General features: G+C 38.7%; 1 protein-coding gene across 4 annotated transcripts in view; it reads right to left on the bottom strand.

Annotated features, from left to right (window-relative positions):
- Nucleotides 1–414: 414 nt before the first annotated feature.
- Nucleotides 415–10,881, bottom strand: part of PRLR (prolactin receptor) — a 162,750-nt gene continuing 152,283 nt past the window's right edge. For all 4 annotated transcript variants that reach the window (XM_079145752.1, XM_079145749.1, XM_079145751.1 and 1 more), the window contains 5 exons: nt 9,129–9,298; nt 7,521–7,662; nt 6,202–6,301; nt 5,647–5,716; nt 415–3,859 (listed from right to left, as the gene is read on the bottom strand). In XM_079145752.1, the coding sequence (XP_079001878.1) occupies nt 2,840–3,859; nt 5,647–5,716; nt 6,202–6,301; nt 7,521–7,662; nt 9,129–9,298 (1,502 nt within the window). In that variant the 3' untranslated portion in view covers nt 415–2,839. The remainder of the gene's footprint in view (nt 3,860–5,646; nt 5,717–6,201; nt 6,302–7,520; nt 7,663–9,128; nt 9,299–10,881) is intronic.

Raw genomic sequence — 10,881 nt, 5'->3', positions numbered from 1 at the left:
GTCTTTAGAAATTATTTGGTCCAACATCTTCAGAAAAAAACTGAGACCTAGAGAAGGTCTCAGTCTCTCCAAGGCAAAACAGGAATAGAACCCAGGTCTCTTGGCCTCTAGTATGCCTTCTTCCATTCAGTCAGCTTTTCCATCATAGCAAATATGCTGTATCATGAAAAAATTCAGAGAGCAAAATGATCACAGAATTAGTTTTGATTATGTAATGAGTGCTAGTTGTCTTTTGGGGTTTTGTTTGTCTTTAGTCAGTCATAATTTTTTCATATACACAAAATTATATGTCAAAAGCAGATTGTTTTCAAAATTTCAAACTATAAGATATACTCAAATACATGTACATAAACAAGTTTTTGTCTTTGTTATGGCCATACTTTTATAAATAAAAACATATATATATATATATATATATATATATATATATATACACACACATCTTTTGGAGAAAAATGGTCTATTCTGGAAAAGCATAGTTTAAATTGGCTTTGAAGGTCATTGTCTGTGGTCAATGCCTTTCAAATGAACTGTATTCCTTGGTCCTATTGGAAATTGTATGTACTTTCACAGGTCATTCTCAGATTCTCCATTATGTGCATCTTAAACCACTGATAGGTTTCTTTTCTTGCCTTATCCTTATACATAGCGTGGTTCATTGAGAGTTAAATGAACTTGACCTGTATGTTCCATGAGAGGATTGTTTCCATGCACTAAAATAACCTTTACCGGAAATAGTCATCTAGGGCAATGTTTCTTAAATTTCCATGAGCATGTGAATCATCTGGAGGACTTAGTTAATGCAAATTCCATTTCTAGAGGGCTGGACTAGGGTTCAAGATTCTGCAAATAGAATTTTCATAGAGTTCCCAGGTGATACTGATACAATTGATCTTCAGACACTGAGTATCGAGTATCTAGAGGATTAATGAGCTTGGACAACACACTCAAATACTTCCCCAACTCATGAGACATTGTCTATGTATTGGGAAAATAGAGTGCTGGCAGCCTGTTCACTTTCCAAGAAGTTCTGGGTCTAGTTCCTATCAATGTTGACTTGTTGGGGTGGAATGTTTGACTCACCAAGGTGAGCTCAAGTCTTTTATGTCATTAGTGAATGGCTGGAGAGGGGATTTGCCTACAGGTGGCATGAAAAATAGAGGAAGGCCATTTGTGGAGTCAGCGAGTCATGGATGCTCCTGTTAAAATGGTGATCCAAGCTTTTGACCACTCTCAGGGGGTAAAAACAAACAAACAAACAAACAAACAAACTGAACTACAGATTCTCATTACCATACCCTGACCTTTGCAGCTGTTCTTATCACTCTACAAATGCCTGGCTTCCTAGAACTTATTTGGATACAGCTGATATAAGTGCTGTCTCTATCTTTACCAATATTTTGCAAATGGATCTATTCCAGAGAGATACTAATTCTTCGCTGCCCAAGATGGCTCAGAACAACAAAACAAGACCAAGCCTCTGTCTGAAACAGCATGTTAAAGTCACCACTCTCCTTTTTCATGGTGGTTTTCTGAAGATTCAACCACAGATGGGCAGAAACCCCAGAGTAACTCTAAACTCACAGAAATAATTTCTGATCTGTGGAGAATTCTTTGAACTTAGGTTGTTGTTGGTGGTTGTTGCTTAAAGCATCCTGGAGAGAAAAAGAATCAGAGAAACTATGCTCCATTGTATTGGAAACTGGATTTTATCATCCACTTCATATTCTTCAGTGGACTTTGGGTTGGTATGACATTTTACTTCACAAACAGGGACTGCATACACTTCTATGTACTATAAATGCTTATTATAACCTTGCAGCAGAAAATACTGTACCCACTGAATACGTAAACAGCTATACTGGGAAAATAGAAAATAGTCTTTTATTTTACCTAAGCAATAGAAAAATAGTCTTCAAAAATACATTGCTAAACTTATGGGTTTGTATTAAAGTAGAATTTGTATGTACAGTAAGGCAGTAGTTCTATTAGCATCCTGCTGTGATTATCTTTTAAATTAGAGTTCATCTTTTGGGATTTTTTTTTTCATTAAGGAAAGACTAGGGAATATAATAAATTATCTTTCCTGCTGCAATAAAGCAGGAAAACATTCTGAAAAGATTCACCACATAAAATTCATTTGCCTCTTGTATAAGAAAATTTTACTTTCCACAACTATATTCTTTAGAGGCTTTGGAATGAAATAAAATTTGGGGCCGGGGAGGTGGAATCTAGGCTTAACATATTCAAAGTATCTTAAGAAAAAGGTGGAGGCGTCATTTCACTAGGATCTTGGTAATGTGTCAAGGTATAGGAACAGATGTAAACAGCTCATCAGGTATGCTGGAATGCACGTGTTCTTTCCATGGGTCATATTTGGGTAATCCTAACAAAATTAAAGAGGAGTGTCAAGATCAAAGAACTGTTTTCAAAAGTGGTTTTCATGGCATTTCCCACATATCCATCACCTTCCCCTGCTACCATTTGACCATTTCATTTCCTTCTATCACCTACTGAACCATGAAAGCCTTTTCTAGAGGCTGGACCTAAATGGTACTATCCCCCAAGAATACTAAGCTATGTGCTTTTATTTCATTGATTACACTTTCTATAACTAATAGCAAAACGTAAATCTACAAGTCACAGGACACAAAACGACTTGTTCTGGAAATCAGCAGTTGGAGAAAGAGGCAAGTGGCTGGACACGGAGCACGAAAAAGAGCAAAGTAGTGTCATTCTACACGCATTCTCAAATATCAGTCGCAGATGGCATTTCCTAGCTCTGTAGTGTTACCTGAAGAAAAATCACATTTTACCTAATCATTCCATCAGTCAACTCTCAATGGAAGGAGTGTGTGAAGCATGCAGGATCCAGGTAATCCAGCCCACCCTGTTGGTGTCTGCAGTTGCTCGGTGTTGCTGTGAAGCAGGCCATGTCTTTCTCAGCTTGATTCTTTTGAAGCGATGGCAGAGCTTCCTTGGCTGATTCTTCAAACAAAGTCCCACTTTGAGCACATGGATCTGGCACTAACACCAGGATGTTGTTTTCCATAACCCTGGAAACTTTGGCATACTCCTTACTGGTTTCAGGAGCCCTGGGTTTCTCTGTCTGGTCACTGTTCTCTTTCTGTTTTGGCAGCAATGATAGTGCTCCATCTTTGTTGACCTTGTGAATCTCCACATAATCCAGGGGCTTAGCAGTGATAAAGTGGGCTTTTTCCTGTGGCAGCAGCCAGGTCGTGCCTTTCTCAGTCTCAGAAGGGAAGCTTTCCATCTCCCTGTGCTTGACTGCCTTTTTCTCTCCTCCAGTCTCAATGGTTTTAGAGGACCTTGAAGCATCTTTGCCTGCTTTGTCCAACAAAATGGCCAGTGTACCTGCAGGGCTCACAGCCAACTTATACATATCATCAATGCTGTGGTAAGGAGACTTGGGGTTGTGCTGGACAGCCTGTGGTAAAGGCCAGGTCGAAGATTTGGATCCAACAGCATGATAGTAGTGGATTTTGCCTTCCGCATTTATATTGTGGGGGTCGCAGGTACAGGTGATATTTGTTTTGGGATTCTCTGGCTGCTCAATGACCTTAGGAGTGTGGAAGGTTGGGGGGTTGGCCCGGGGTTCCTCACACTTTTCAGACAAAAGGGAAGGACTGTCACAGCTTCCCCGGCCAGAGTCATTGTCAGGATCTAGGTGTGTGGGTTTCACACCCTGACCTGGGTGTTCTTTCGAATGTGCTGGCATTAGCTGCTGGTCTTCATTGTCATCTACTTCTAAAAACTCCACCAGCAAGTCCTCACAGTCAGAAGTGGGGGGAAAGTCTTGGCATCCTAAGGCACTCAGGAGTTCTTCAGACTTGCCCTTCTATGAGACACAGACACAAGGAGAGATGGCTATTAGCTTCGGATGCCCAGGCGGCATCACAGTTGGCATCAAGGTGTCTGTTCAGCACCTTGATCAGGTGAAGTGTGGTAACAGTTACGTAGAATTTCCCCAATACAGCCATTGTGTGCCAGGCCATCTATAATCACCTTCTGGGTATTGTCATCAAATCTTTTTCTTTAACTCAACTCACGATTTTAACTTACTCTCTCTAAGCAATTCTGATCATCAGTTTAATGGGAAAGCAGTATGCATACATGCAATAAACATACAAATACTAAGTAAAAGAAGCCTGTGGAACGTCTGAAACCACAATGTTGATGCAAGAATCTGACTCTGGCACTCACTGGCAGGGCGGCTCTGAAACCTTGGCCTCTCCACCTCCCCTACCACTTTCTAGAGTCTGGTGATAATAGGTTGATTCTTTTCTTTCCCCTACTATTCTCTGCCTCCTCTTCTTCCTGTTTCTCTTTCCTTTCTCCCTTTTTCAATTCCATTTTATTCTGCTCCTCCTGTTCCGTTTCTCCCACTCATTCCTCCTTCTCCTCCTTTCCCTGTTCTCCTTTCTGTTCCATATTTTCTCCCTGTCCTCTTCCCTCCTCCTTTTTCTCTTCTGCCTCTTCTGCCTCTTACTTCCCCTCTTCTTTCCAATCCTCTGACTAAGGTCAGGTACTGCTGCCTCATTCTTGGCTTGATTACGTACAGGGTACATATGACTTTGGACAAGCTGCTCCCATAACTTTAGCATTTTCATTTTAATAATGGGAATAATACTAACTATCTGAGAAAGTTCTTTTGAGGAGTAGAGATAATGTAAAGAAGGATATTAAAGTAGCAATGCTGTCTGCATGGCAAGCAGGTTGAGTTGTGAGCTAGTCAGTAGTGAATTTAGTTAGTTGAGTTGTTAGTGGTTAATTTAGTTAGTAGAGTTGTGAGCTAGTCAGTAGTGAATTTAGTTAGCAGAGGCATTCATGCTTGTTCCATAAAGGTCAGTGCTAGACTGGATGGTGGGGTAAGAACACTGGCTCAGGAGACAAACGTCTGGGCTCTTGTCACTGCTCTGATATTTTCAGACAAAATGAAGACAGGTCAAATTCTCTGGGACTCACTTTTCAATTTCTTGCACTGTCAATCATAATAACTGGGCCAAGTGACATTTGCTTTTATCTACAGGGAATAGATTTTATATATGTCACTGTTGAGATTTCTGTCAAATTAAAATTATGTATTTCAACCTGGAGAGAAATTTAAAATGTTCTAACCTCCCTTTTCATCCAAAATGCTATAAATGTACTTTGGTTAACACCAGTTCCATTTTACTGACCCAGTCTTAAGTGACTACTCAAACTGAGCAATAGGGGAAAGAGACCATTCTACTACTTTGACCTTATATAAAGAACATTCAAAGGGAAGCTTGTCCCAATGTATGATGGAGGTGGAATGGGTCCCTGTTTTGTATTAATCAAAATATTCCCCTTCTTTCCAAATTGTTTGTACAAAATGGTAATCTCTGTGCTTTCTGAGCAGCCCTGGGTCAATGCAGCAGCATCAACAAGTGTTTTCTTTCCTTGTCCTTGGACTTTTCATATCTGATCGTGAGCACTCTTATCCCTCACACCTCTTTCTTTTAACACAGGCCAATAAAGAGGAACAGATGGAGAAGGATGACTGAGATGGTCTGACTGGATTGTTGGGATTGTGCGTGCACTTGTGAAGTCAACTATTACGAGGTAGTGAGTCACATTGCATTCTCTGTCTCTGGCACTTACCTCCAGTAGATGAGTATCAAATCCTTTTATTTTTGGCCCAGGAACTGGTGGAAAGATGCAGGTCACCATGCTATAAAATAATTTGTGAGATTGGATAAATGATTCATCTTTTTACTTTGTAATTTTTGAAAACTTATTTTTATCTCCAAATAGCTGCTACATGGACTATAAGAAAGAGTCCTGGGGCTACATGAAACTAAAAATAAATGATGATAATAATTATAGAGACCTACATTAACATTTGCTCTGGCTAATTTTGAAGACTGATTTTGAAGCTAGTGGATTATTTGGACAATTTGCTTCTCTTAATTTTAGCCGTCCTTTCCAGATTTTTAGTATTTCACAGCTGTGAACACCTGCTTCAAGTGAGTTCATTTTCCTACTTTTTAGAAAATAACACTCATAAAAGATTTCTTAAATGGGAAAACATGCTGCAACTAATGCTTAAAATGAGGTAATGGATTATCTGTAGGTTTCCATTATCTTTGTATTATCTTTTTTGCCATTACCCATGACAACCATGATTGAGAGAAAGGGTGAGAGACAGTGAAATACCTATAGCCCTTCAAAGCCACTGCCCAGACCATAATCAAACAGATGACAGCAGAAAGAACGGCCACAAAGATCCAAACTGTTGTGTCTTTCATTGTGAAGTCTAAAAAACAAACAGACAGAAAGCTTTGATCACACATAGTATCATTAAAAACAAACCAGTCAAACTAATGCATGAAACTTTTGAACACAAGATTTTCTTCTGGATATGTCTCTTTTGACTTGAAGAGCAATCCAACTGATATTTTCTAATATTATTAATATTTCAAAATGTTGCACATATTTTACAATATAAACTTTAAGGTCCTTTCACATACTCTTTTATTTGATTCTTAAAGAAGAAATCCATGATCAGTTGCAGTACTAAAAATCATAAATGTTAACACTTGTGAAATTCTTACTAAAAACCATCAATCACATCAACCTCGCTACACACATTGCCTTGTTTAATAGTTGAGGAAATTGAGAATCAAGGAGTGATTCACCCAAGGACATGTCAGAATAGAGTTGTAATCTGGGATTTGAACCCAGGCCTCCTGCTTCTGAGCCCTGTGATTTTTTTTTAGTATGAGCCAGTATCAGACTAGATGTATGAACTGACTCACAGTTCAGTACTCTTCCCAGTATGCCAAGCCAGCGAAGCCCTGACACTTTTGGCCAACGAAGCTGACAGAAGAGCAAGGTTTCACAGTGTGGTTCTGGTAAGAGCACTAACTTCACTAAATTTAATTTTCCTCACTTTTGATTCCTAATGGTAATTATATTCTCTCCGAATACCCGAGAAGGTTGGGAGCACCAAATGGGGTAAAAGCATTGTAAACTATAAAGTACTTTAGGAATGCAAGATGACTCTTCCCCTGTGGAAAACAAGCCACCATATTTAAGGGCACTTTATTAGAACTGAGGACCTTTCATGTACTGTGCCCAAGGCTAAGAGAACAACATGTAATTCTCATCAGAGATTAAACACAAGTTCATGACTTTGAGACGCGATAACACTCTACAAACTCAGGAAGAACTTGTTGATGGTCCTGCCTGGAAATGCTAGGAATGAGGCAGATGGAGAAGGCAAAATCATTGACCATTAAACCCTCTGAGACATTTAAAGTCCCCATCTGTAGATTTGTCTAGAAACTGGACAGTCACTCAAGGAGAAATACAACCCCGCTAAATGTCTTTGTACTGGATAAAGAGATTATAAACCCACCTCTATTTGCTATACTGGATAAGGCTCAAATAATTTTTCTATTAGTAGTTAATACAAACAAATTAACCATTTAAAAATACTTAGGAATATAAGCAAAGGTAGTCTAGGCACTCACCACTGGGTATCTGAATGGAGCTCTCTTGACTCCAGTTACTCCAGAATCCATGATCTGGCTTGCAGTGAACCTGGACAAGATATTTCTGTCCTGGATATAAGCTGAGAATCTTAAATTGTGTCTGTTGTCCTGCAAAATGGGTCTAAGGAGGAACAAGGAAAACAGACGTCACTTCTGACTTTTGTTATGAGCAAAGAATCTTTTCCCCTAAACAATAAACCATTGGAAAAGTTAGGCCAGATGATCAGACCAATAGGATACCCTGTTTTCAGCATTCCTTTCTATCCTTTCAGATCCAGCCCCCCCTTTACAAATTGCTCACATAAAAATTTCAAAGGTTTTCTATCTCTTCATTTAGAACTTCATTTCAGAAAGGCAAATATGTCACACCCCTCCAATTCTGCTATATGGAAGACAGGATAAATGTTAATAAATTAACTTTATAAATGTGTAAGCAACAATAAAATTTGAAAATAGTTTATAAACCCCAGGGAAGTAACTGCTTTAAAGATTATTAATTGGTTTTAAAACCACAGGTTGGAAGGGAACAAGGTTTTCATGTAAAATTTCTGTAAATTTGTAAAGTTTGTAAAATCAAATTAAACATGATTTTACAATTAAGGGATCGGATTTTCATCTCCCCAGCACAAGCATCAGTTTAAGCATCATTTATGATGAGTCAACCAGATGGATGTGTCTCCTGCTGATGGTGATGATGTTGCATTATAAAGTATGTAGTATCACCTCTAAAGTATGATTGCCTCAAACTATGCAATCAGAATCTCCTTAAATCTGCAGAAAATGCAGGGGAAGAGAAATTGAATGACACCACAGAGAACTACAATCAGATAAATGAAGAAGGTGGAATATTCTATGGGACAAGTGGTCTAGCCTCCTGAGTGCATTAAAACTAAAGAGAGGCAACAACCAGGCACTATGTGTGGTCTTGGAGTGGATTTTGGTTTGGACAAGCCAACAGTAAAGAAATTTCTGAAACAATGAGGGAGGGATTAAAATATGGATTGGCTACTACATGTTATTCAGGAATTTAGTTTTTCTATGTATGATCCTATTATTTGGCATATATTTGGAAATGTTCTGTGTAAAAAAGACCTATATACTAATGTATTTAAGGGTAGAAGATCAAAATGCCTGTAATTTACTGCATTATTTCTTTACATTAAAGTATTTTGAAAGTATTTCCTTACAAATACAACCACTATGTATGGACAGATTATATGTATGGACACAAATACAACCACTATAATCTATGGACAGATTATAGTGAGATTCTCTCCACCTCCTGCCCCAGTGTAATTTATACACTCTCATAGGTGTCCAAATCTAACAAATACTTAGAAAGTCAGGAGGGGAACCTGGGAGGGAAGGCTGTGTAGTGCAAGAAACTACCTTTGGGAGAGCCATGAGAACGAACTCCATTCAATCTCAAGAAAGGAGAGAAGGCCTTCCCATAGCCAGGTGGGTTGCATCTGCATGGGGAGGTCAACATGGCAGCCCACAAGTTGGAGAAATGATCTGTTCATAGATGTGAGGGGTTCATCCTTGCTAAAGAACATGGATTCTTCAAAAACATTCTGTTTGTCTCACCTCCCACTCAGCTGCTTTCTCAGGTTTTAATCGAATTTCATACTGTAGTGTGAGCCAACCAGATCTTACGTCAACCAAGGTGGGTGGGAACCATTTTATCCACAGATATGGTTTTCTGTCTTCTGGCTGTTTTACTTCTAATGTCAGATTCTCAGGAGGGTCTGGTTCAACTGTCCATAGAAAAGAAATTCCAGATGAATTCATTGCTCGCAACTTTTATTTGGCACTGCTGTTTTCTACCACGGATTCAATTTTCTACTTGCCAGCCTACCCTTGGCAACACATTATAATCCCTTAGAGGACAGGAATGATGCTGTCTCCCTCTTAGTATGTGATCAATCCTATTTGTACTTGAATTTGAGGATAGTATGGTAAGAATGGCAAGCAGCTAAAATTTCATTTTTGGTGTGTTCTCCACTTTCCAGAAACCAAGGTCAGATACATACCCAAATTATTTTCATGATGGCAGAGACCAGGTGATACAAGTTAGGCTGAGATTCACAAGTGAAAGTTGGGATGGAAGATTATTGAGAGGGGACTTGAAAACTTATTTTTTCTCAGCTAGGAGAAAGATTGTCTTTGATGGCACACATGATGTATTGTGAACCATCTGTTCATATTTATAACTTAGTTTACAAGTTTACAGAGTCTACCTTTGCTTCATCGTTTACATTTCACATTCAATACACATGTTAATCCCAAAAAACCAAAGACAGAATGTTTTCTCTGATAAGCAGATGCTGATCCATAGTGGGGGGTGGGTAGGGAAGAATGAAGAAACTTTGGATTGTGCAGAGGGGAGTGAGGGGAGGGACGGGGTGAGTGGGGAGGGGAAGGATGGTAGATTGTGAGACAGACATTATTACCCTATATATATGTATAACAATAATTTTTAAAATAATAATAATAATTTAAAAAATATTTATCACTGTCAAAAAAAAGTTAATGAAAATAAATAATTAAAGTTTAAAAAAAAACAGAAAAAAATACACGTTAGTCATTATGGTGAATGGAATTCATTCTTCCAGATACTAAGTTATTACAATGTACCTAAAGGTTGGACTTTTTGACAATGATCTCTTTGGTGACCTCATAATAGCTTATTGGCCCATTCCTTCATTCTGGAAATATTATCAGAATCTCGACTAGCAAAATGATAATGAACAGTCTTTGAGTGCTTTCTACATGCTAGGCACTGCATAAAACACCCTCCCTGCATAATTTCATTCAATTCCTCCAATAACTCCATATAGTGCTATTACTGCAGCCATTCTACAGAGGAGAAACCAGGCTCAAAGGAGGGGAAATTTCATAGTCAGTAAAAGTGACATTTGAACCCTAAATTATGTGATCTAAAATCAACTTTCTCTACCATTTCATTCTATCATGGCTGGGAGACACCTCATGTGATGTCAGGAGCTGGTGAGTGGGCTTGGGATGCAGTTGAGGCAAGTGAGGTGCAGAAGTTGCAAAACCCGAGGCACATAAAACATGCTCGGTGTCATTAGTCTTCTGCGGAATACAAATGAAAACCATAGTGATATACCATTTTATACGCACCAGAAAGCCCAGTATTCAAAAAGTGTAAAATAAATGTTGGTGAGGATATGGAGGAGTTGGAACCCTCATACATTGCTGGTGGGAATGAAAAGTGCTATGGAAAACAGTCTGAAAGTTTCTGAAATAGAAAATCTAGGAATGCCATATTGCTTATCAATTTCATTCCTAGATATATGCCCTCAGGAACTGAAAA

The sequence above is a fragment of the Sciurus vulgaris genome, assembly GCF_902686455.1.
Source record: "Sciurus vulgaris genome assembly, chromosome: 6".
Taxonomy (NCBI): Eukaryota; Metazoa; Chordata; class Mammalia; order Rodentia; family Sciuridae; genus Sciurus; species Sciurus vulgaris.
The sequence above is the reverse complement of the archived record's forward strand: the minus strand, read 5'-3'. Positions and strand labels throughout refer to the sequence as shown.